This window comes from Carassius carassius, chromosome 7 (genome assembly GCF_963082965.1).
Source record: "Carassius carassius chromosome 7, fCarCar2.1, whole genome shotgun sequence".
Lineage (NCBI taxonomy): Eukaryota > Metazoa > Chordata > Actinopteri > Cypriniformes > Cyprinidae > Carassius > Carassius carassius.
The window spans coordinates 31,904,477-31,932,241 of record NC_081761.1 but is presented as its reverse complement, the minus strand read 5'-3'; the positions used below and the strand labels follow the sequence as shown (position 1 = coordinate 31,932,241).

General features: G+C 36.3%; 1 protein-coding gene across 1 annotated transcript in view; it reads right to left on the bottom strand.

Moving 5' to 3' along the window:
- sorcs3a (sortilin related VPS10 domain containing receptor 3a) overlaps positions 1 to 27,765 on the bottom strand; it is a 230,070-nt gene that overhangs the window by 94,622 nt on the left and 107,683 nt on the right. Inside the window, exon 3 of the mRNA XM_059554602.1 lies at positions 3,291 to 3,390. Coding sequence (XP_059410585.1) covers positions 3,291 to 3,390 — 100 coding nt within the window. The remainder of the gene's footprint in view (positions 1 to 3,290; positions 3,391 to 27,765) is intronic.

The window sequence follows — 27,765 nt, the reverse complement described above, 5'->3', positions numbered from 1 at the left end:
CGTGGTCTAATGGTTAGAGAGTCGGACTCCCAATCGAAAGGTTGTGAGTTCGAGTCCCGGGCCGGCAGGAATTGTGGGTGAGGGGAGTGCATGTACAGTTCTCTCTCCACCTTCAATACCACGACTTAGGTGCCCTTGAGCAAGGCATCGAACCCCCAACTGCTCCCTGGGCGCCGCAGCATAAATGGCTGCCCATTTATGGGTGTGTCTGGGTGTGTGCTCACAGTGTGTGTGTGTGTGTGTGTGTGTTCACTGCTCTGTGTGTGTGCATTTCGGATGGGTAAAATGCAGAGCACAAATTCTGAGTATGGGTCACCATACTTGGCTGAATGTCACTTCACTTTCACTATATATATATATATATATATATATTTAGGGGAAGTCGTGGCCTAATGGTTAGAGAGTCGGACTCCCAATCGAAAGGTTGTGAGTTCGAGTCCCGGGTGGGGGGAGTGCATGTAGAGTTCTCTCTCCACCTTCAATACCACGACTTAGGTGCCCTTGAGCAAGGCATCGAACCCCCAACTGCTCCCCGGGCGCCGCAGCATAAATGGCTGCCCACTGCTCCGGGTGTGTACTCACAGTGTGTGTGTGTGTGTTCACTGCTCTGTGTGTGTGCACTTCGGATGGGTTAAATGCAGAGCACAAATTCTGAGTATGGGTCACCATACTTGGCTGAATGTCACTTCACTTTCACTTTCACTTCACTTCACTCCTGCTGTTGAACAAGAGGGGGTGGACAGTTCAGCTTTTGATTCAGAGCAGGAACCTTCAAGTAAAGTTTAAGCTATAAGCAAAACTAAACATGCTGGCTATACTCTTAGAAAAATATGTGCTTTTATGATTTATAAGGTCATCAGTAGTAGGACTGTGATCATTGGGACATACAATTGATGGCTGTATAATTAATATAGATTATTGAAAGTGCTTATATCATATTGCAGAGAAACTCAGTGTGCCGAGTGAGAGAGAGGGGGATTAAGGGAAAGATGATAGAGACAGTGAATGCCTTGATACTTCTTGATACTTCATTTGATTATTTTACCCGTCCACAGTCTAAGGATTTTGATTTATTATTTAAGTATCACCCAATTCAAACAACTGAAAGAGCCAAAGAGTTTAGCAGTCTGGTGGACACATGAATTGGGTGGTGGTGACTGCAGCAACAGAGGTGGCCTGGGGTGGAGTCAAATTCCCGGCCTGATTTACTGTCCCAGTCTGCCACTGCTGAGCCCCCTCCTCTTCACTCTGCTGACCCATGACTGCACACCATCACACAACTCCAACCTTTTTATTAAGTTTGCAGATGACACGACTGTGGTGGGTCTCATTAGCAAGAAAGATGAGACAGACTACAGGAGCGAGGTGAGCCGCCTGGCCAGGTGGTGCAGTGACAACAATCTCTCTCTGAACGTGGAGAAGACGAAGGAGATTGTTGTAGACTTCAGGAGAGCACACACTCAGCACGTTCCTCTGACCATCAACGGTGCGACTGTGGAGAGATTGAACAGCACCAAGTTCCTGGGTGTGCACATAACAGAGGACCTCTCCTGGACTGAAAACACAGCAGCACTGGCCAAGAAATCACAACAGTGTCTCTACTTCCTCCGCAAACTGAGGAGAGCCAGAGCCCCGCCCCCATCATGTACACCTTCTACAGTGGAATCATCGAGAGCATCCTGTCGAGCTGCATCACTGTGTGGTATGGCGCCTGCAACGCGTCCTGCCGAAAGACTCTGCAACGCATAGTGAGAGCAGCTGAGAAGATCATTGTTGTCTCTCTCCCCTCCCTCCAGCACATTTACGGAACACGTCTCACCTGCAAAGCCCTCTGCATCACAGGTGATCCCACCCATCACACAGCTTCTTCAGCCTGCTACCATCAGGGAGGAGACTGTGGAGTCTCCAGGCCAGGACCAGCAGGCTGAAGGACAGCTTCATACACCAGGCTGTCAGGAAGCTGAACTCACTCCCGAACTTGCCCCCCCTCCCCTCCTTTGCCCCAGGCACCACTGAACTATGACCCCCCCCCCCACTAATATACGATGACATGCACCAGTCACTTTGTGCAGCATTGGTCTGCTCACTACCTCATTCTCCATGGAACTGACATCATTCCACTACCTCATCAATCAGTTAAATAAAATAAATGCTATTGAGCCCTTTACCACTTTAATCAGACTTAATAAGCTTTTGTTTTTGCACAAAAAAAACTTTTATCTGCACTGTTGTTCACTTCATTGATTTGCACTCTATCTGCCTTTTGCCTTGCGCTGCTTTATTTATTTTTATTTTTATTTTTAATTTTATTATATGTCTTTTTTAACATTCCCTTATTGTATAGTTGTATCTACAATTTATAATTGATCTAAATTTTAGGCTTTAATGTTAATGTTATCTGTATGCACCGGGGTCTGAGAGTAACGCAATTTCGATTCTCTGTATGTATGTACTGTACATGTGGAAGAATTGACAATAAAGCAGACTTGAACTTGAACTTGAATAAGAAGAAACATTTCTTGACTATCACATCAGCATATTAGAATGATTTCTTGCAGCAAACAAATGTTTTTCTTTTGAGCTTTAATCCTGAAAAAAAAAAAATTATATATATATATATATATATATATATAAAATGGTTTCCTCGAAAATATAAAGCAACTTAATTATGTATAAAGCAACTGTTTTAAACATGGATGATAATAATAAGCCATGTTTCTAGATCACTAAATCAGCATATTAAAATTATTTATTTTTTCCAAGCTTTTTATTCTATAAATCCTAAAAGACTGATCCTGAAGACTGGACTAATGGCTGCTAAAAATACAGCTTTATAAAAATACAATTAACAGAATTTTGATCAAATAAATGCAGTCTTGGTGAGCATTATGTAATTATAAAATTAACATTATCAAAGAAATGTTTCAGATGTTTTATTAAAAAATTTTCCTTCTCCTTAATGAGAACAACAACAACAAAGAAACGTATAATATAATATAAAATAATATAATATAATATAATATAATATAATATAATATAATATAATATAATATAATATAATATAATATAATATAATCCACACTGTTTTTGGTCCATTATTCTAAGCGGAATTGCTCCATGTTGTTCAGGTTAGTCACTCCTTTAGTGCCTTTAAGTATCTTTTTATAGGTAGCTGGAAAGCAGAAAAATAAAGAAATATTTCAAAAATAATAAAGCCTTATTTGAAGTAGGGGAACATGGAGTCTCTCAAATGGTAGCAAACAGAAAATAAGAGGCTGTAGGCATCTTACCTTTCTCTTGTTGGTGGGGCAGACATAGAGGTAACTCAAAACAGTCTTGACTCCCACTTTATCATTCAGCCTCTCATAAGTGCTGCCATAATCTGTCGACCTGCAAATAGAAGCACAATTCTCAATATGGTATTCAGAATGTTTGTGTGTGTGTGTGTGTGTAGCAATGCTCCAGTACATTCTCCAGCAAAATGAATCTACATTGGAATTTGCAGACCTAAAATGATTGAACAGATTTCAGCAAATTAAAATCATAAGAGTGTTTCACAGGTTTTTTTATTGTATTATTATTTTGTTATTTTTCCTGGCTATTTATATTTCCCTGATCCTCAGCAATGAGCAGAAAAGCTCGCTAAGACAAACACAATCTGCTGAGCATATGCTGAGCAATTCTGCCATGTTCTACAGACAGCAAAACTAACATCATCTTGCAACCCCTGGGCTTAACAGAGACAACTGATCCAGAGAATACACTGATTTGTTCAGAAAGGCTAATAATATTAACAGTCTTGCAATATCCCCCACCAACCCACACACACACATCACTTCTAATATTAGGTGTCCTTCTGTCAACTGTCCAAAATCCACTTCCCTTACCTGATATGAGTGTGTAATGGAGAGTTTTTGGAGGTCTCACATCACTTTGCGATTTCCTTTTCTTGATCTCGCTCTCCCCTCCAACCCCTTGTTTTATCGCACCAACAGTGTCTTGCCATTCCTGCCATCTCTATTTTTGCTTCCACCTCTCTTTTTCTCCTGAGCGTTGCCTATTTCAACTAAGTACAATTTGCCTGTGGCCCATGTCACGCCCACCAATTTCTCTCTCCTATTCAGCCTCTTTGTGGGAACATAACGTTCTTTAATGCAACACATATACTTGCTATTTAAGCCTTTAAGGAAACGTTCACCCAAAAATATCAATTCTGTCATCATTTTTTCAACCGCATGTCGCTCCAAACCACACCTATGACTTTCTTTTATCCGAGGAACAGACATGGTGAATTTTTTAATAATATACTGGCCTGATTCTCTCAAAATAACTCAAACTTTTGTGTTCCAAGTCTCACAAAAACTACATGCCATATGGAAATGTAATATATGACATATATTGTCCTATATCAAGAGTGATATTGGCATATGTTACCTACGTATAAGGTGATGTATAATTTTCACATATGCACAATCTCAAAGAAGATATAAGTTTATAACATATCAAATCATCATAGAAATTTTGTAAATGTTCATATTTTAATAATATCTATATTATGATTTTTATACATTATTATACTGTATATAGCAACCATGTAGGTGAGCGTGATTTCACCAAGTACAACATATTCCTGGATCAACATCCTTGTTGATCCTGGAACAATATTCCAATCAACCAATCATGGGTGCGTGTCCCAAAAGCATAGTTGCTAACCTGTTAGCAACTTAGTTGGTTGGCAATGGGAAATTGTATTGTATTGGAAATTGTACATAGTTAGCAACTATGCTTTTGGGAAATGCACCCCAGAATTGAGATATAACTTTTCAGGAAATTTGTTTTAGGCTTAAAATCAGTGTTAGGTGCTTCTACACCCTTGTATATCAGCTACCATTTCCCACTGATTTTAGGAATGAATTATGGGTATGGTTATGTTTGGTTGGGTTAAGTCTATATTTTTGGACAATAATGTTGATCCAGGATCATCAAAAGATGTTGATCCAGGAACATGTCTTACTTGGCAAAATCATGGTGACCCAACCATGTACGATATGCAATATTTTATTTACAAAATTATTAAAGCAACAAATATACAATAAATCTTTATGTCAGTTTATATTTTTGTAATAGATTTATTTGATGTTTATGTATATGAATAAACATGTATTGATGTACATGTCATATATTTCCAAAATGTGTTACACATACATAAACAGACATGTTAATACATTGTTTCTTATTTCCATAACTTGTTTCACTTTCTAATCGGTTTTTATATATGCTTTTAATTCATATGACAATTTATGTCATATATGGAAATTTAATATAGATACATAAATTGCATTTGCATATCATGTGAGAAACTGAGACCTAAATTCATGACTAAAAGCTGCTGTTTGAAAGAGTTAAAAAATAGCGAGTAGCAACCTCTGATTCATGAATTAATCATTATTTTGAGTTGGATCTTTTCATTTAATCATTTCAAAACCAGTCTGATTAATTCATTTACAAAATAGACTCAATATCTCATGATTCATTTGATTAAATGACATCAATTTCATCCCCTTCGTCACACAAAGCGACTGTATAGCTTCAAAAGGCTTGAAATATTCAACAAATATAGTTTTATGGTGCTTTTGTGTCCTCATTGAAGCTTCTTCCTCATTCTATGCCAGAAAACTGATGACTCAGTGAACTTGGCCTCTAAAACATCACGTCGCATTACTGATGCTTTAGTTAAACTACTTGTGAACAAGTTAAAGTAGAAAAATATCACAGATGACAGCCCCACAAGACAAACATTCAAATTTCTTTGGAGGCCTTACACAAAGTAAATAATTCATGCTCTCCCGATGACTTGCATGTAAAATATTACCAAAGCAAAACCAAGTGAATAGGCCCGGCTTTTCAAGTCTGAATAATTTAGTAGGAGAAATGAGCTGTTAGCCAACACAATCCTACCCGACGCTCTAATACGTCTCCATCACGTCAGCTTGCTGATCACAGCAATAGTGCACCGACAATAGTGTTTTCAACACCATCACTGACTCCACACCAAAGTGACAGTCTCAGAAACACAGACGGAGGCACATCCCCACACACCCCTTCCAAACAGAGGAAATCTAATTTGAGGCACCATGGAGGATTCCCATTTTCCATCACTCAATTCCTTTTTGCCTCTTCCCAGGAGCGGGTCCCCACGCCAATAGGGCAGTAATGGATTTCAGTGAAATTACAATGCAATCTTCTCTATATACTGTTTTATTCTGGAGTGGCAGCAAAATAAAGGAACAAAGATTATTCACAGTAAAGAGACCGTCACTTTATCTAGGTATTACCGGATGAGAAAGGTGAAGTGAAGAGTAAACAAAGGAAATATATACAGTAAACTCCAACCAGGGCTGAAAGTGTATATGCTGTACAATGGCAGAAATGTATCAAATATCAGTTTTTTTACTATACAGTTCATGCATGGATCAGTATTCAGAGCCAAAACTATCCATATTGTAGTGCAAGTTTTACTGTTTTTGCACTGATGGCAGGTTTATTACATGAATGCAACATTTTGCTTTAAATCCATTAACTTGATTATTATTATTAGGGTGCACACATCTTCATGGTACTCCACCCCAAAAAAGATGGTGTATTATCCAACAAAAGGCATTACATAATAGATTTTAAATTCAAATACCAGCAAAATATTAACCATACAAAATACCAGGGAAAGAAACTATTGTTGCTGTATTGCATGTATTCTTCTTGGGATGTCTTTATTTTATGTTAAAGCAAAAGATTATTCAAGGCTTTGCTAAGTGGATTCATTAAAAAAGGGGGAAAAAAGATAAAGATAAAGATAATTAAAATGAAAATGAAGCACAGTATCACTTTTGTTATGGTTCCACAGCAGGAAATGAGCTTATAATATCTTTTCTTATCATATGCCTCTAATTTAAGAAGACTGAGGTGGTTCATATTTTTATAGTAATATCATGACATTCTGAAAGAATAATGTTCATAATGTTCATGTTAGTGGTATCATTATTTTTATGATGTCAGACTCACAGGAGTTGATTTATGAAGGTGTGAGCCGTTAAGAGTAACCTGCTATAAGTGGTGTGACGCTTTCCTGCATTTGTACATCGTCCTTTATACCCTAGTGACAAGAGAATCCAGAAGAAATCAACAGGGATCAACTCAATCCTGCCAGAGAAAACTGTCCGCAATTATAGTTTAGCATCTGTCCTTATAATATTTTCCTTGCACACAGTTAAAAAAGATGTGGCTTGTCATGTTATTCAATTATTTAATTCCCACCAGAAGAGCTCCGTCGAGATGACTGGTATAATTATGTTTATACACCTGCTCGCGAGTTTAGAGGATTGAGTCTGGGATTTTAGAAAACCATTAAGACTAACCGAACAGTAGGTTAGGAGAAAAACACAAGTCGGAGACTTAAAAGACCAATAAAAGCAGATGCCTGAAGCTGGGGCAACATTAAAAAAGCCTAATAACACAGCATGGACCTTTCCAGGAGAGAATAGAATGCAGCATCAAATCCCAGGGTGAATGCAAGGTGGGAAAATAAAAAGAGAATTTGTTCTGCGGTGTCACATGTGCGAATTTTTCACACCGATAGCCACAGAGACGGGCACACTTTAGTGAAGCCCAGGCATTGGCTGGAAGGCACATTTTGCGTCTCATATGGTATCACTGTACCTCGACTTCCATTTTCACGTTGAAGATTGGAAACTATCTGAAGCACATCTGGGAAATATGGCATGTTAACAGAAAAATCTGTTTGTGTTCTACAATGTGGAGATACTCAATGCCAAGATGTGATTCCCAGCGCTTACAACGTGCCATCTTTGTTTCTGTGAAAATGGGTTTAGTCCCCCAAATCCAGAGCTGCATGCCAACATGAAACTCAGACTAGACACAAACTTCAGTGGATGGAGGAAAACCGCAGGAGAGGGGGACGAAAACATGGAATGAGAGGACTGGTGGCCAGGTATCACGTCAGGGATTGTCTGTGAGGAGAAGCCAGATGGTGAAGCAGTAAAGTAGAACAGTGTGGAAATGTGCACCAGGCTCCAGGGATGGCGAGAACAATAATCGCAGCAGAGAACTTCAAAAACAAGCCACCACCTCATCAAAATTTCAGTCAAAATAAACAGAATAACTGAAGTGATCATGTTAACTGTTGTTTTAATCAGTTCCTTAGTAACATGTGTAACTCTGATGCATGCAACACATGCAAATTCATTTTCTTACATATATATATATATATATATTTTTTTTTTTCATATGTGGAAACCTCTAGGTGTATGAAATCACAAAATCCAGAGGAGCCTGGCGTACCTCTGATGTGTAAATTGACCAGAATGGATATGCAAATGACATAGTATAATTTATTTCTGGCGTCTAAAAAGGCAAAAGGGAGAAGAAATTTGATTTGACTCGTTTCCTATAAATAACTAAGTGCTATCAGTGATGAGCTTTCAAACCAGTTAGCTTTCAGAGCGTCATCAGAACAAGAGTAGAAAGAGCAAAAAATAAATAAATAAACAGGTGGAAAGAGACTTTCAAATGGAGCTAAAATATTGATGGAGTCCAAATTATGGAGGAATTTCGTCTGTATGACAGTGCCATGTATAAATTTGCATTAATGAAGAAGCATTAACAATGTTCATAATGATCATAGTTTGAATTATAGTCTCTTCCTCAGATTAGGGACAAATTATATTTAGATGTTATTCTAAATTAAAACACAAACTACATTAATGGTAATGAAGGTAATGAACTATCATGTATTGTTACGCTGTCTTAATGGGAAGCAATGACAAAATACAGGTTCATTATTAATTATTATAATTAATTTATCTTTTTATATTTAATATCATAACATTATATTTATTTTATAATAAGCCATTCAAATCCTTGTAATAATAAATAATAATAAAATATTTTTGTTGTTTACACTAGAAGCATCTGTCGTGTGTAGCAACTGACAGACAACTCTTTTGCCTAAAATGTGTATATTTGGCTAAAATTCCATTATATATTTTATAATTATATTAATTATATATAAGGTTGGGAGAATACTTTTTTTTAAGAGATATATAGTTGTATTCAGTAAGGATACTTTAAACTTTAGGACATTAAAGGGATAGTTCACCCAAATAGAAAAATTATGTCATTAATAACTTACCCTCATGTTGTCCCAAACCCGTAAGACCTCCGTTTATCTTTGGAACACAGTTTAAGATATTTTAGACTTAGTCCGAGAGCTCTCAGTCCCTCCATTGAAGCTGTGTGTACGGTATACTGTCCATGTCCAGAAAGGTAAGAAAAACATCTTTAAAATAACCAATGTGACATCAGAGGGTCAGTTAGAATTTTTTTGAAGCATCGAAAATACATTTTGTTCCAAAACTAGCAAAAACTACGACTTTATTCAGCATTGTCTTCTCTTCCGTGTCTGTTGTGAGAGAGAGTTCAAAACAAAGCAGTTTGTGATATCCGGTTCACGAACGAATCATTCGATGTAACCGGATCTTTTTGAACCAGTTCACCAAATCGAACTGATTCGTTTTAAACGGTTCGCGTCTCCAATAAACATTAATCCACAAATGACTTAAGCTGTTAACTATTTTAATTTGGCTAACACTCCCTCTGAGTTAAAACAAAGCAATATCCCGGAGTAATGCATGCACTCAAACAGTACACTGACTGAACTGCTGTGAAGAGAGAACTGAAGATGAACACCGAGCCGAGCCAGATAACGAACAAAAGACTGACTCGTTCTCGAGTCAAGAACCGGTTGCATCGGTTTTCGGATCACCAGTAGTTCTTTCGTACAGTTTGATTCAATAAACCGGTTGAAGAAAACGGTTCACCGATTCTTTTGCGCTCGACGTAATGGCGTCATTGGCGTTGACTGCAAGCCTTCGGTTTACCTGGGCTTATAACATTAGCACAGAATCAGTTCGGAACCAATCACCAAAAGAATCAGTTCGGTTCAGACGCTCTGTGTGTCGGTCTGCTTTACACTGAATCACACATGCGCAGTATCATCAGCTCCTCGGTTCTCGAATCAGACGCGTCTGACAGAAACGGTTCTTGACTCGAGAACGAGTCAGTCTTTTGTTCTTTATCTGAGTCGGCTCGATGTTCATCTTCAGTTCTCTCTTCACAGCAGTTCAGTCAGTGTACTGTTTGAGTACACAACAGACACGGAAGAGAAGACAATGCTGAATAAAGTTTTTCGTAGTTTTTGCTATTTTTGGAACAAAATGTATTTTCGATGCTTCAAAAAATTCTAACTGACCCTCTGATGTCACATGGACTACTTTGATGATGTTTTTCTTACCTTTCTGGACATGGACAGTATACCGTACACACAGCTTCAATGGAGGGACTGAGAGCTCTCGGACTAAATCTAAAATATCTTAAACTGTGTGCCAAAGATAAACGGAGGTCTTACGGGTTTGGAACAACATGAGAGTAAGTTATTAGTTGCATAATTTTGCTATTTGTGTGAACTATCCCTTTAAATACATTTATGATATTACAAATAAATGGATTTTTTTTCTGTATTTTTTTCTTCTTACTTTTCACTTTTTAACTATTTACTAAAGAATCCTAAAAAAAATAATCAACACAGAACAATTATTTTCAACTACTACTACTACTATACTACTACTACTAATAATAATAATAAGAGAAAACCGTAATGATAATAATAAAAATAATAAGAGAAAAAGGACATTGCATTTATAATGTTACAAATAAATTCTACTTCAAATAAATGCTGTACTTTTGAACTTTCTATTCGCTCAAAAATCCTAAAAATAATAGGATAAATAATAATATTGATAAGAAGAAGACGATGAAGATGAAGACAAAAACGAAGACGAAGAAGCAGCAGCACCATCTGTAATATATATGGGTTTTTCCACTTCTTCTACTCACTGTTGCCAGGTCTACAGTCCAATTAGTGAAGTAGTGAAAGATCTGGAAGTGCAGCGTCGTTACGATTTAGGGTGTGTGTGTTTGATCAATATTAATTTACACATCTGCCTCTCCGGAAAATTCCCTCACGGACCACCACTGCTCATCAAGACGAACCCCCACAGATGTTGTTTAGACCTGTGTGATTGCACTTAGAAAAAACAGAAATGATTCCTGATCTATTCCTGAGAGCACAAAGGTCTGCTTCACTGATGTCCGCTGGCAGCGGACCAGCGATAGTGTCCGTGTTTGCTCTAAAAACACCGGACAACAACAAAGGAAGAAGAAAAAAAAACACAAAGGTGTGGAGTGCAGTGATTAATGAAAGGAAGAAAGGGAAAGATACCTACCTATTGGATCAATCGCTTGACCTCATATTCCCCAGGGTGAAAAAAAAAAAAAGGATTTTGAATGGAAACACTTTTTCTTACTTTTTCTTACCTGAACTTATGACAGTAAGATGAGACACTGAAACAATCTGTTTTTAGCGGCCCTGGGGCTGGAAGACAGGAAGGATTTGAACACAAACCTGTTACCGTCAACCTAACAACCACAAGTGAGCCTGCTGTGTGTTTTACATTTACTGTGTGCGTGAAATATATAAACCATTTCGTATAGGAACTCTATCTGCAGTTTATATCGACAGGTGGCCGCAAGTGACAGTCTTTATGAATGATTCATTGAGTCAATGAATCAAATAATTGATTTGTTCAAAAACATAAATTCATTCAAGTGATTGAGTCATTGAATTATTCATTCAAACCAATTTGAGCAAACACTATGATTTATTCAGAAACAAAATACTATTGACAGTGTGTTACATGCAGCTGGAGATATGTTAAAAATGTTAGTTAGTCAACATTTATTTGTTGTTTTTAATGCGATTACCTGCATGTGATGTTGCTTAAATATACATTGATTATCCAAAGTGTGGGGTTGGTACGAGTTTTAAATATTTTGAAAGACTCCTCTTCTGTTCACTATGTCTGCATTTGTTTGATTAAAAATTACAGTACATTTTTTTAAATATTATTACTACTTAAAAAACTTGACCAATTTACTTGACTAATTTAATATATATTTAAAATGGCATTTATTAATTTATACAATGCAGAATTTTTAGCAGCCATTCAACTTCAGCAGTTGAAAACAACCATGCTGCTTTTTATTTTTGTGGATTATTTTAAACCCCAGGATTCTTTGATGAATAGTTTGAAAGGGCAGCATTTATATGAAAAACGTATGAATAAAAGTATTAATTTCCTCTGTTATTTCAGCACTATTTGTGAGTAATACTTCAAACTGTACAGCTTGGTGAGAACATTTTTACCTATAGCAGATAATAAAAGACAAAAAAAAGAGAGACTTTCATTAAAAGTAATGATTAGAGTCACGGAGACAAAGATTTCACAGAGACTTGGGTGAGCTCTATTGGCTTATGCCAAGAAACTACCTAATAAACCACACAGAATATTTTAGCAACTCCCTAAAAATGTCAACGAACAACCAGTTATAGTAAGCACCACCCAAGTTTGTTCAGAAAGATTAAAAATATTGGCTGTTGTTTCTTGAGGATGCCACTGGGGGCAGATGAATATTAAAGGAGAATAACCGTGATGGGAGACAAGAGGGGAAGGCATTTGATGCCGTCTGACAGCTAGAATGTGTTGTGTTATAAAGACTGAAAGCCTCCTGAACACTCTTGCTCAGAGGGTTTCTGTATAGATCCCTCCAGTTATTATCACACTGCTAATTTGCACGTTGTTTGGAAAACTTAAATGGTAATGACCGCACTGTCAGAATGGAATAAATGCAATGGAGTAACACACCGCCTTTGGTAATTTTAAATCCTGTTGTTGTATCACTGCAGTTCCATCAGAGCTCAACCAGACCTGACTTCACACCCAGATGCATGACTGAAAGTTTTATGATGACTATGAAAATCCATTCTGCTAAGTCGCACACCACAGACGAGACGAGGAGAGAAGAGGGAGTGAACAGGAGGGCAGAGACATGACGGATGTGTTTGCTATCACAGTGTCCGAGGAAAAGGCAGCAAATAAAATTTTAATAATCTGGATTTAATCAACAAGCTCATCTTTGTAAGAGGAGAGATTTTGTACTTGCTGTTATTGTATGTAATTCTGGACCATTCAAAATAATAATTCTACCTAGATCAACACTATAAAATTTTACTTATTTTAATCAAAAACAACAAAAAATATATATCATATAATAATAATAATGTAAAAATACTTTATAAGTATGCTTAAATAGTGCTTATAGTTTTAAAACTAAAATTATTTAAAATAATTAATTGAATCAAAGCTGTGTGTGTTTGTGTGTGTGTGTGTGTGTGTGTGTGTGTGTGTGAGTGTGTGTGTGTGTGTGTGTTTGTGTGTGTGTGTGTGTGTGTGTGTGTTTGTGTGTGTATGTGTGTGTAAAAAAGAAAAAAACTATAAACAGAAATATTTTAATATTTTAATAAGTAAATGACATTGACTAAAGCCTAAACTAAAAGTAAAATGAATACTGAAAATATAAAAAAATAAAAATAATAATAAATATACATTTAAGTTAAATATAAATATTTAAACCAAAAATAATCCAAATGATATAAGCAAATAATAAAATTACTAACACCTAAAACTAAAATAAATAAATATTATTTTTTACTTCAAAATTAATTTATTTATTTTGACTATAAATTATTTATTTGAACTATAAATTATAATAAGTTAATAAGATAATATAAATTGAAGCTAAATAGAAATATAAAAAACTGATAGATAAATAAATAAATAAATAAATAAATAAATACACCTAAACTAAAATGAAAATGAAAACTAAAAATACTATACTATACTATAAATACTATAACATAATAATATAAAATACACTGTACCAAATACAGTAAAAAAGATTGTATTAAATTTAACAAAATTGTAAGTTCATTGTTAAGAAGAAAGTTCCTGAAATTTACAACAATAAATTATTATAATTTTGTTTTTCTTAATTAACAATATTATTAAAAATAAATATGTATTTATGCTGGATAACAGTAACCAAATTTCCAAATTCACATTTGATACAGTAACCAAATTTCCAAATTCACATTTGATTGTTTTACTTAACTACATTTTATATTACTTATTTGTAATGTTTAATTGCATTAGTTTAGTACTGTGTGCTAATATTTTTATTTGGCTTTGTTCATGGAAACAGCAGTGTTAAACATAAATAAAACTCCCTCACTGAAGCCGCACACATACTTTCTGTGTACAAGTCTCAAAGGAAGAAATACACACGCTGAAGTCACTCCATGAATTGAGTCCTAATTCAGTCTATTACAATTGTTTGCGCTGTACTCCTTCACTTAATTTGGCAATCCGTGACAGTAGTTTGTAAAGAAATGTCAGAAATAACTAAATTAAGTGTGGTCGTTTAGTCTGTCGCCAAAAAACAGTCGGTAGGTGTGACACCCTCGACCGAAATCGAGTCGGCTAGCGGGACGCCGCCTTCAGCAATTTCCTCGCGAAAGTGCGACAAAGACAAACATATATCCTCGCACACACAAAGACTCTACAATCTGGCACAAGTATACACCTTTCAATTTCCTCTCAGACACACGGCAGAGACAATCACACACATGCTCACACAATTCAGGCCTCAGGCATACTGTCAGCGGCAGCTTCTCTGCTCTAATAACAGAGCTCATTGAAGCATAATTGAAAATGACTTTGCAGAATTGCCACATTAAGGGAGCATGGCTGATATCTGCAGGTGTTGAGGAGAATTGTGTTCAGGGAAAATAGACAGAGAGAGAGAAAGAGATAAAAGCAGTGGAGGGGTTTCCCAACAGATGATGAGGAGAAGCCAAATGCTAAAAAGGAGGGAGGAACGGGATGGAATAGAAGGTGGATAAATAATAAAACTCCGCTATTTACATTTATAGATGGCAAGGAATCTGCGAGGACGTTTTCGTCATGCTCTGAAGGTGACCTCGGGAAATAAGACACATCTTTCAGGACAGAGATGGGGAGAAGAAGAAAACAATGACGCATGGATCACAAAAGTGGCATTTCGCCTGCAGATGTGCATTTGCGGGTGTTTTGGAGAGGTTGTCTAGCATGAATGTTGAAGTGAAGCTCTATATGCAGACAACATGAAGTTCAAAGAGCTCCACAAACAAAACACTAAACAGGGACAAAAATAAAATAACAAAGGAGCACACAAATGGGTTGAAACATACATCCTTTCTCTATTATTCACTAGAAGCAGAAGTAAACTCACTACAGGTCGTGACCCTAGAGTCTGGAAAAGACCAATTAAATATAATTTGGAAATAATGAAATGCTCATTAAGGGCAAAGATCACACTGGTTGCATAATAAAAGTCCTGTGCTGCCTAAATTCAATACCACACTCTGTTCAAAGGTCTGGGCCTAGCCTAGGTCAAAATGCCTAGCAGAGGTAAGTCTCTCACAGCCAGAGCTTTGAATTACGGAATAACATGATATGGGCAGTTTCACATTACAGCTTATTCTTGACAAGAAAAGAGCGACTTGACCAAGCATAGCTTGTATTTTTAAATGCAGTTTAAATCGATGGTTATCAGGAATGGATACACAGGCATATTGTGCATTTTGCTCAATACTTCTAAAAAGAAAAACAAGCACTATATACAATTTTGATTAACTAGTTCCTCTTCAGGAACTCGAGCTGTGTTTAAACACTATGGGAACGCCAACAGCATAACCACGCTCTGAATCACGTGTGTAATCAGTCTAATGGAGTGGTGAGACTTCACAGGTGGGGTGATGTAGCGACCAGGAAGCTTAAAGGGTTGCTCCACCCCAAAATTACAATTTTGTCATTAATCACTTACCCTTATGTCGTTTCAAACACGTAAAAGCTTAAATTGTCTTCGGAACACAATTTAAGATATTTTGGATGAAAACCGGGAGGCATGTGACTGTCCCATTGACTGCCTAGTGAATTACACTGTTAAGGTCCAGAAAAGTATAAAAGACATCGTCTGAATAGTCCTTCTGCCATCAGTGTTTCAACCGTTACGTTATGAAAGGATGAGAATACTTGGAAGAAAACAAAAATAACGACTTTATTTAACAATTTGTCTCCTCTGTGTCTCTTTTAGAATATCCGCTCAATGCAAACTATGTATGCTATTCTATGTCAGCCGCGACACAAGGATATGTTTTCTATGTGTATTTACACTTTGATATTAACGAAAACAGTGCATACGTGCAGCGCATCCATGACACAAAAGAGAGTCCAGTCCAGTCCAGTCCAGAGCTCCCTCCACGAGGAAACTGTACTCCTTGAAGTGAACCTTCACTTCTTGATGCGGCAACCTCCGAGACAATCCAGTTTACTGGCCAGTTAGTTAAGTGCTGGAGTTCTTAAAGTTACCTTTCTCCACAGGGTTATAATACTCCACCTTGCAGGTTTCCATGGTGGCCCTAGCTTCCTACTACACCCCTTTCTGTGGTCGGTCTTTCGGGAGAGACCCACTAGTTACATGTTTCCTCCACAGTGCACTGAGGCTTTTGGCCAGAGAAGCTTATGCTAAGTAGTGGATTGGGATGCTATTCCATAGATTTGAGTCCACTGATCTCCTCTCTCCCTTGAGGCTGAAGGCTCACTCCGGTGTATCCATTGCACATGCTTTTAAGCTTCCTGGTCACTATGTCACCCCGCCCGTGATGTCTCTCCCATTCATTGGACTGATTACACACATGATCCAAAGTGTGGTCACGCTGAAGGTGTTCCCATAGCATTTTGATGCAGAGTCTCGTTCCCTCTGGGAACCATGTTTATACTACTAAGTCATAAAACCAAACTCGTAGTGTCTGACAAATTTCTTGATAAAATTTGCTGTACATCCATGGTACCTGGTCAATTGACTTTCTAGGAGAACTGATGAAAAAATCCCTTAAGTGTTCTTATTCTGGAAGTTGCGTAATACCAGGCAATCAGATTAGAGTTTGCCAGGTCAATTCTGCTGTCTAAAGCTAAGACTTGAGAAGAAACAAAAATCAATACAGTATAGTGAAGCTATTCTTCTACTGTGATTTTTGACTCTGTACAAGTCAAGTATCAATATTTTAAACCAATATTATCACTGTTATTATTCTGCATTCTTATTCTATATTGATCGAGCATTGATTAGATTTTTAGGTAGGCCAAATTACATTATTAAATAAGCAGCAATTGATTTTTTTTTACTGTAATAATGTTTTAAAGTGAAATTGACCAAACAGGTTCTCCTGGTTTGTTCAGTAATACAGATAAAAAGGTACAATGTGCAAAGCAATGTATTATTTGCAAGCAATGCATTAAAAATTTATGAATAGCATTAATGCATAACACCTCACTTCATTAAAGAGCTAATCAATATATCACAATACTCAGGACCCTATTTTAACGATCTAAATGCAAAGTTTAAAGCAGGCGCAGGTGCACTCAGGGTGTGTCCAAATCCACTTTTGCTATTTTAACGACAAAAAAATCATTGGCGCGTCCGGGCGTATGGTCTGAACGGGTTGTCTCTATTCTCTTAATGAGTAAGGAGTTTTAGGATGTAACGTGCAATAAACCAATCAGAGGCTCATCTTCCATTCCCTTTAAGAGCCAGCTGCGCTCGTGCCATGACGGATTTGCTATTTACACAGCGGAATTTGGCAAGTGCAAAGACAGAACGCATGTATTTATTAACCAGTGTGTACAACCAGCACACCCATGGGCACACAAATGGGTGCAAATGCCTTTGCTAATTAAACGATGTGGCACTGGACGGGAAAATGTGAACGGCGCCGGACTAAAACTGCGTCGCATTTCGCCGGGTGCATTATAGGGCCCTTAGACTGTAACAGAAAGAAAGAAATGTGATATAGGTAGTGAGCTCTGATAGGTAGGACTGTGGTAATATAATTTAAAGCTGAAGTCCGTAACTTTTTTTGGTAAAAAAATATCCAAAATCAAAATTTGAGCAAGTACATAACCAGACAGTGTTCAAAACTATTGCCTTACTTTAGCCTGATTCACAACAGTTAGCTTACAATAATGTTTTCAAATTTGCGTGATTATGGGTAGGGTAATGATTATGGGTAATGTTGCTGCATTATTACATCATGTCTGTAAACATAAAGAAGTTGTCCAGGCTACTAGGATATCGGATGTGAGGATCCTGCAGGTGAAGGATCATTTATAGCGTTTTCTCACAGCAGCTAGAATAATTAAATGTCGATAAATAAATGAATTCATGGCGGATTGTAATCGAGAATTGATTTTTTTGAAACACATGTGAATGAAATGTGCTTCTGATTACAGCTAGCCTGGGATAACACAAGATTTGTATTTTATAGACAACCAGTTGGAAGGGAGCATAGTTTGATTTTTGGATTGAAATAATTTCTTGGTATGAAATTCGAATAGTATGACAATTAGAGATTAGACCGGGGATAGGCAGCGCCAGTCCTGGAGTACCGCTGTCCTGCAGAGTTTAGCTCCAACCCTAAATCAAGCACACCTGAACAAGCTAGGGCTACAGGTAGGTGACGGTTTTTTTTTTTCAAGTTTGGAGCTAAACTCTGCAGGATATTGGCACTCCAGGACCGACATTGCCTATCTACAGCTTATTTAAGCAGTTAAAAAAAATTCTAGGCCAATTGATCACTTACTGCTTTTTATTAAATGAACACATGTAGGGCTACAGTATATGTAACTGAAGCAGTGAAAAACAAGTGCAGAAAGTGCATTCTGTCAATTTTTTAGTGCATGCAATTCACAATTTAAACTATGCAACTGGGATAAGTATTTTATTTAAATTTTTTTACAAGTTTTGTAGTTAAGAACACAAGTCTGTAAGCTGTCTGCGGTTTTAAGAGAAGCTCTGTGGCATGAAACTATGTTCCTACTGACACTAAAAACACTCTTAGACGGGGAGCTAGTTGCTGAAGCACATAGCTATTTCTTATATATATATATATATAAATGAATACCAAAGACTTTTGCACTTTCTGTCTATATTATAAAAACTGGTAAATATAACAGTGAAATTCCCTAATAGTAATTCCAAATGGCTATAGTCTATGTTTCTCTATTCAAATATCAAGTGCATTTATTCAGTGATCACAATCGCAAACAATACAGTCGAGATTTCATGACAGAACACAGACCGGCTGAACGACGCTTTCATTAAATCACTAAACTCCAGCTTGTCAGTGTTTTCAGGTCATCGTCGGTGGCGCTTCCGCAATGAGGGGTAAGCACGTGCACATGGTTGCCAGATTGCTTAAAATAAGCAAACACTGGGGAGAAAATGGACCCTTGTAACAGCGAAGCTCTGATTCGGGGATTTAAACTCCGCTCTCATGAAAGCTCTTGTAGTAGAGGTGCTTAGAGCAGTCCGCAGTAACATGTTCCTTTTTTGAACGTTTGGTGCGTTCTTTTGGGAAATTATGCTTGAATATTAGATATTCGATATTCCTGATATTTTCAAATTCTACATCGTCGTCAAAATTATTCTGATATTCGCTAATATTCGATACATCGCCCAGCCCTAATCCGCGCTGGAGCACTGCCAGAGTACAACCCACGCAAGGAAGATAATTCCGCATGTAACTGCAATTCCAGGTTTTCAAACAGAGATGGTGACAAAGAGGCAAAATTTACGGACTACAGCTTTAAATATATAAAAGTAAATCTGGCTTGTGTCATTTCTATCAATGAAATGAAATTAAATAAAGTTAGTAATTTGTTTATGAACATGTTATAAATATTTTTTATAAATATTCTTTTAACTTAAAAGAAGAAAAAAATACACAAACTGAAAAGCAAACTGAAAGAATGTAACATCTTTCTCAACTGCTCATCTTGTCAAGCATGCAGAAATCCTCTGTAGACTCTCCTTTTCTCTCAATGATCTTCAAGAAAGCTTTTATGCTCAGAAATGAATCTTTAAAATAAAAGAAGTATAAAAGTTTGACATTTCCACAAGGCACTATTACTCTTGCATGAGGACTGAGACGTTCTCTGGTTGCAGCCAGAAGGACAAACATTGGTTGCGCACACACAATGCAGATGCAAGGGAACTTAAGGAGGAGCCGACTGTGGTCAATTCAGGACCATCTCCAGCATGTCAACATCCAAGACATGGAGCTGGGACAAGAGACAATGAGCTCCCTGTCTTTTATGTAATCCAGTTCTGGTTTAAGGGCATCTGTTTTCTGGTGGAGCTGTTAAAGCACAGCTTAGGGAGTGGATCTGAATATGGAGAGGTGAGGGATATGTCCATCAACGATGCACAGACATGGATGTATCCTCTCTGGACAGCAGGACTGATATAAGGTGACATCTTCAGGTCATGAGAATTCAGGTCTGTTAAAGTGTAAATGCTTGTCTCTGACTTTATATCTAGAAAGTGGGGCATGAGGGTGGACAGCAGAAAGGAACAAGAGAATGCTTTCATATAGGAATGACCCGTGAGATTTTAGGGCCCTGGGCAGGACTGTAACACTGGTTGACTGTACATACACTACAAGTTTCAAAAAAAAAAAAAAAGATATATATATATATATATTATTTTTTTTTGTAGTAACTGATTGCAAAGCGGAAGTTTACAGACACTACTCCGGAATTCAGTGTCACATACTCCTTCAGAAATTAAAGACCATTTTGACTGGTACTGTGTATAAGAAGAAAAGGGAGGATGGCCCCTTTAGAAACAGTGTGACTTTCTAAACTATATGTTTAGAGATGAGTTTATCTTGTATGATGATGCTCATCCAATACATTATTAAAATAAATAAATGAAACATTTGGTAATTTAGCTGCAATGGCACAAAATCTTGCTCTACCAATCTCTGAAATGCATGCGATCTGACAGTTTAGTTGAATAATTAAACAAAGGCAAATCAAACAGCACCCCAGTCAAAGACATTAATCTGATTTAGATTATATAATTCTATGAATCATATATAGGCCAAAAAACATTTTCATAAACTATGAATTCAGATTAAATGGTTCCATTTTTTGGGGATTTGGGTTATGATGAATAATGAATGTGTTTGTAATGTACATTTAATTCATGAAATTATTAAATAACTAAATAAATGATAATATTTATTAAATATTAAAACTACCAGCAGTAACTTGGCACTTCTGAGTGTCTAATTTTAATTTATATCATCCAAAATACAATATAACAGTTATTGTTACTGTTCATAGATAGATAGATAGATAGATAAATAATGAAATGATAGAAATGTTAAATTCTCTTATGAATTCTCTGCCATTGAACGGAACAAACGTGAGCAGTGAGTTTTTTTTTTCTTTTTTTCTAAAGTTCCCTCTAGCCTTTCTCACTTCCTGTGAGCCCATTATTCCTCATCACATACATGCAGTATTCATAGAAACCATTTAAATAAAAGAAAATATGCAACATGCCAAGGCCTTGCTAATGGAAAACAAGCTTTCATTTCTGTAGATTAGACTTTCTGCTAGGACGCAGAAATGCTCTTATCTTATTCTGCTCTACTCTAACAAGACTATACAGCTTTGACAGAGAAAGAGAATAAGTAAGAGACAGAAAGAGAAAACAGACCCCCCAAGCACCCCCCACATCTGTCTGTGACGCTTAAATCATTCAGCAAATGAGCAGCAACCCAATGAAATTGTTTCTTTTTGGCTCCTTTCCTCATAGCCAGTCTTTGAAAGGTAGAATAGTAGAGAAGACCCCAATATTAGGACTTTTATTTCCTCTACCCTTCCTTTCTCCTGGCATTTCTTCCCTTTTCAAGGGGTGTATTTGATAGTATGTTCATACAGACTCTCATATCCCCCTTAAAACTTGCTCGTGTGCTTCAAAGGAGTCAAGAGTCTGGTTGGTATTGGAAAAGAAGAGTTCTGCAAAAGAACTACCCTCCAAGTTGAAAGTTTTCATTTGCATCCCTTCATTATTTTTTCATTTCTTTTCCCCAGTTAACTGTTTCTTTCTCCCCCAATTAGAAGCTTTAGATCCAATCAGCCTGAACTTATAACTGTGGAAAGAAATATTTCTCCAAACACTTTTGGAAAGTTTCCTCTCCATTGTGAAGACATGCAACCCATCCCGCTGTTTTAAAACGATGAGTTGCTTTTCAGAAAGACATTAGTTTAGTGGTTCTATTTAAGTTGTTAACCATTTAAGTTTGTTTTGGTTGTGCAATTCGTTGTAAAATGTCCCATTACCTTTTTGCATTAGATGTTCATTATTTTACTTATTGGTAAATTTGTTAAATTGATTTTGTTAATGAGTTCAATTGCTGGCAGAATTAAGGGAGTAGGGTTTACATTAAGTTTATTCTAGGACTCTGTATTTAAAAAAAGAAAAAAAAGAAAAAAACTCAAAACTTTTAAACTTCATCATGCAACATCTATGCTCTGGACATGACCAATAATTCAAACTGTATGGCTTGTTGATGAGAGATTTGCATATACTTTTCTAAGTGATCAAATACAGATACAAATACAAATAAAATTAAAAATCATTAAAAACAAATCAAATAAAATATAAAAAATAGGCACACACACATATACACTTGGGGCTCTTTTGACTTGTGCCATGAAGTAACCCCTTAATAAAATTAAAAAACAACCTAGAAAACACCCCAAACACCCTACTAATAACAAAGATGGGTGCTAAAAATATTTGAATAGTAATCCAACATTGCATTTATGGGTTTCTAATTCCAAAATATTTAACTGTACAGTGATATTATTCTTAGAATGTTCAGCCTACTAAAAACAAGATGTCCACCGAGTGTCATGACAAAACCAAAGCACTATTTAATTTACACAAAAACACAAACAAAAGCTTTAAGCATAATGCTACTTTTTCCAGCCCTGCAAGCACTTGCATTTCAATCTAGATAAATATATGTATACAGCAATATCGGCAAAACTGACACTAGATGAATGGAAACTAATTATACTTCTTTAAGCACTCTGCAAGAGCACATGCAGCTCAAGGGTTTCAAACCATGGCAACAGTGCATGCTTTCATTTTCTGATGGTTCTGGTCTGAACTGGTCTAAACAACCTGCTCTGGATAGCGCCCAGTGCTCATAAGTCAGTTGCTTATTTTCCTGACATACTTAACATACATTAAACATTAAAAAAACTGCTATGAAACCAGATTTCTCATCAATGGAGCACTCAACTCAGCAGATAAGCTCTGGAGACAAGCACAATATGACATGTGTCATTATAATAAATAAATTGGTGCCATGATAAAAGGAAAATGAGACCTTTAAACCTACAGTCTTTATGTTGACAGAGATTATCTGTCAAGTATATGACTCTATTCCTCTCTTTAGCATCTTTTCCTTAGCATGAAAGACCCTTGGGGCCGCTAAAGCAGGACAGGGAACGGTCTGACTCCCATTTCTAACACATCTGGTGTGTTGATGGGATTTTAATTTGATTACAGCAAACATAACAAGTACCTCTGAGGCTGATTCTGAAACTAGAAAACCACTCGCAAATCCAGTCTAGTGAGCACATGCTGATGGCGGTGATGATATTCTCTATTTATTATTATGACAGACACTAAATTAGAGTTGGCTCCAGGATATAATGGGAAGTGCCACCAGAGTGTAATTAAAAAGGTAAGAATATCAATAAAAAAAATAGAGTGTGGTAAATGACCTTCTGAATAATAATCGTTAGTGATTTATGATCGTCGTCAGAAAGCATGGAGAGGGGGCGAAGCAGGAACCCACAGAATTTTCATAAATCTTCTATATATTAAATCTGGAATCATAATCCTGAGGTTTATGAGCTTGAGGTACGGTCAAATATAGCAACTAGGGTTCATAATAATCCTATTACATAGATTTACTTCATAAAACTCAAGATTTCATTTATGTTTATTTATGTTTTATTTTTGAGTAAAAAAAACAACAACAAAAAAAACTTGTGGAACACTGTAATACAAAATGTCTGTCTCGTCTGATCGGAGTGCACTGTTTGGAAGCCTAGCATCGGTCAATTCCATAAAACCACAAAGATCATAAAAACATCTACACGATTCCCCCCTAATAAGAGATGGCACAAAGAGAATCCCTGGGTAAAATGAACATGGGCAAAGTTCTTGTTTTTCTTCTCGACTTCTTTAAAAGGTCAGGGACATCAGGTAAGTCCTGCTCCGAAAGGTCTGACTGGTTTTGCATGCGCTGACCTGTGAAATATCAGCTCTATATAGGACCTGCCGCTGCCAAAATGATGCAATTTGAAAGTCTGTCAGCGGTCACCCTTGCATGACCCCTCTAGGCAGCAACGTCAGATTGCAAGCATGCAATGGAGATTGGTGGTCCAGAAGCAACTATATGCAGTTTTAGAGCGGCAGGTACATCTCATCATGTTATGCTTGAAAATAATTATCACTGAGTTCTGTTCACACTCACACAGTGCAAATATTGATGCAAATACTTGAAGAGCAAACACTGTATTCACATTATCCTGAAAATACAATAATTTCTAACATTTTCTGCTCCTTTATGAAGAATACCTTGGTCAAATTGAAGATACTTTCATTGTACAAAACAGATGTCATTTGCATCTTTCATACACAGAGTTTTTAAAGAAATAAGTAAAAATTGAGCAACCATCATATTTTCCCTCTTTTAGAGGAATAAACAACTCCACAAAAATTCTACACAGCAGAAATCAGATTTAACACAACCTGAAAAGAATCGGCATTAAAAAAAACAAATTAAAATGCGGATTAATCAAGTCATCAACTTAGTGTAAGGCTCGTTCCCGGCATTGACAATTGTGCTTGTTTTGAGTTGTCTCTCAATCTGGCAACCCATGTGAGCATAGAGTATAAAGAAACAACAGAAGAAACAACTCTCAAATATTTTGACATACCAAATAAGTCATATCAAACCAAATTATATATATATATATACATATATATATATATATATATACATATATATATATAAAATAAAACACAACAGCATTAAATTTACAAAGAAATATCAACATTTTCCAAGTTATGTCTGCCTGGCAAAGATTGTAGTAGCAATTTCAACCGCTAGCTGTTTTACATGCGGCATCTTTAAATGAACTCTTATTCTAATCAACTGCAACAATGTTTCAGAACTTTAAGAGTCCCATTTTTCATCTATTTGTGCCGATGAATTATAAATAAGATATTAGGTGTTTCCTCTTCCTCCGAGAACGCAGGATGTTTGCATGAGAAAGAGGTACAGTGCTTTGAGCAAAACAAGTGTCAGTTCTATTACTGGCATCGATGTTTCCTTCACATCCACACACAGAGGGGTTCATTCACTTTGAATATTATCTGGAAAAATGACTGATCCGGCTCCATTGTTTAAGGTCATGCTGTTCATTAAAACTGACACGCCGTTTCTCAGAGCGATGCTCATGCCCTGACCTTTCTCAAAAAGTCAACAGCTGTCTAGTTTTCTGCTAGCGGAACTAAACTTCACCAGTTGCTCCTTCAAAATTCACCTCCATCTTAATTGAACTTTGATCTCAATTAAGAATGAAGATGTGTGGGCCCTGAAGTATATTAAATCATGAAACAGCATCAGTGACCAAAGTTAAATGCAGATGCAGAAAGAAAATGGCAATCGACGACAGGGTTGTGCTTAGATTTGTTTTTAGCCTGTGTAAATGAGCACAGAACTCCCCAGAGGCCTGATTTGTGGAAAGCTGAGTATTAGCAAGCCATCATTTTGTCAATACATACTTTCACTGCTCTGGTAGCAGTCACTGTGATGTATTAAATGTGAGACTGCACAGAGCCGCAGGGTTTAGAAGGCCAGACTACACAGCTGTGTGAGAATTCAGTCAGGTTTGTGATTGTATTTGTATTACTGTTGATTTGAAGTTGGTAGCTTATTGTGTTTACCTACGTAGCTATTGTGTTCTTTCTTTCCATCTCCAGTGTATGTTTTTTTCTGCATTTTATCAATTCAAATAACCAGCACATCAGTAATAAAAATAAATAAATAAATGAATCAAAATGTCCATGTAGAAATGTGATGATACTGTAAATTAGAACTGTGAATAATTAACACTCTTTATTAGAGTCACACCTCAAGGACCTGTTTTGTTGATTTTTATCTTCTCCATGTGTTCTGTGTCACCTAGTTCATCATCTTCATGCATTTCATTCACCCTAGCTGGGACAATTAGATTGTGAACTTTTTACTTTCTCTCCATTTCCAGCTTCTTTTTTATTTTGGCCCTGGACCACAAAAACATCTTAATTTTTCAAAATTGAGATTTATACATCATCTGAAAGCTGAATAAATAATATTTCCATTGATGTATGGTTTATTAGGATCGGACAATGTTTGGCAGAGATACAACTATTGATAATCTGGAATCTGAGGGTGCAAAAAAATTTTGATACTGAGAAAATTGCCTTTGAAGTTGTCTAAATGAATTCTTAGCAATGCATATTACTAATCAAAAATCAAAAAGTAGTTTTTTTTTTTTGGCTATTGCTAAAAATAGACCCCAGCCACTTATGACTGATATATATATATATATATATATATATATATATATATATATATATATACCCACATGGAAAAAACCTATATAAAAATATATGTTTTAATATAGGTTTTGATATAGGTTTTTAATATATGTGACATATATAAAATTGCCCGTTTTTCTATATTATATGTACATATATGTACACACACACACACACACACACATATATATATACATATATGTACATATATGCACGCATATATTTACACATATATATGTGCATACATATACCTATATAGGTACATATATGCACGTATATATTTACACATATATATGTGCATACATATACCTATATAGGTACATATATGCACGTATATATTTACACATATATATGTGCATACATATACCTATATAGGTACATATATGCACGTATATATGCACCTATATGTTCACCTATAATAGTAAAATTAAAATCCATAGCTGCTAGGCAACATAAATAAAAGTCCAAAATGTAGAAATTTACATTATTTATTTACTCAAGATCAATCAAATAGTACAAAACAAAAAATATAGTACAAGAACGACAAAAAACCTGCTAGGCAACATAAATAAAAGTCCAAAATATAGAAACAAGAACAATCAAAAGAACAAAAATAAGACAAAAAACAAAACATTTTTTTTTTTATCTTGTTGCTCTTCTCAGCTCCATTAGCTATATAGAAGACATATCTTGTATGTGTAGGACTTATATGTGGATATGAAGAGGCAATACAGGAGACCTATATTTACTGTATATGCACATATATGCACCTCAGTTTTGCCTATATGTGGCAAATATTCGCATATATGCAGTATATATTTGCATATACAGTACAGACCAAAAGTTTGGACACAACTTCTCATTCAAAGAGTTTTCTTTATTTTCATGACTATGAAAATTGTAGATTCACTCTGAAGGCATCAAAACTATGAATTAACACATGTGGAATTATATATGGAATTATATACATAACAAAAACGTGTGAAACAACTGAAAATATGTCATATTCTAGGTTCTTCAAAGTAGCCACCTTTTGCTTTGATTACTGCTTTGCACACTCTTGGCATTCTCTTGATGAGCTTCAAGTGGTAGTCACCTGAAATGGTCTTCCAACAGTCTTGAAGGAGTTCCCCGAGAGATGCTTAGCACTTGTTGGCCCTTTTGCCTTCTGTCTGC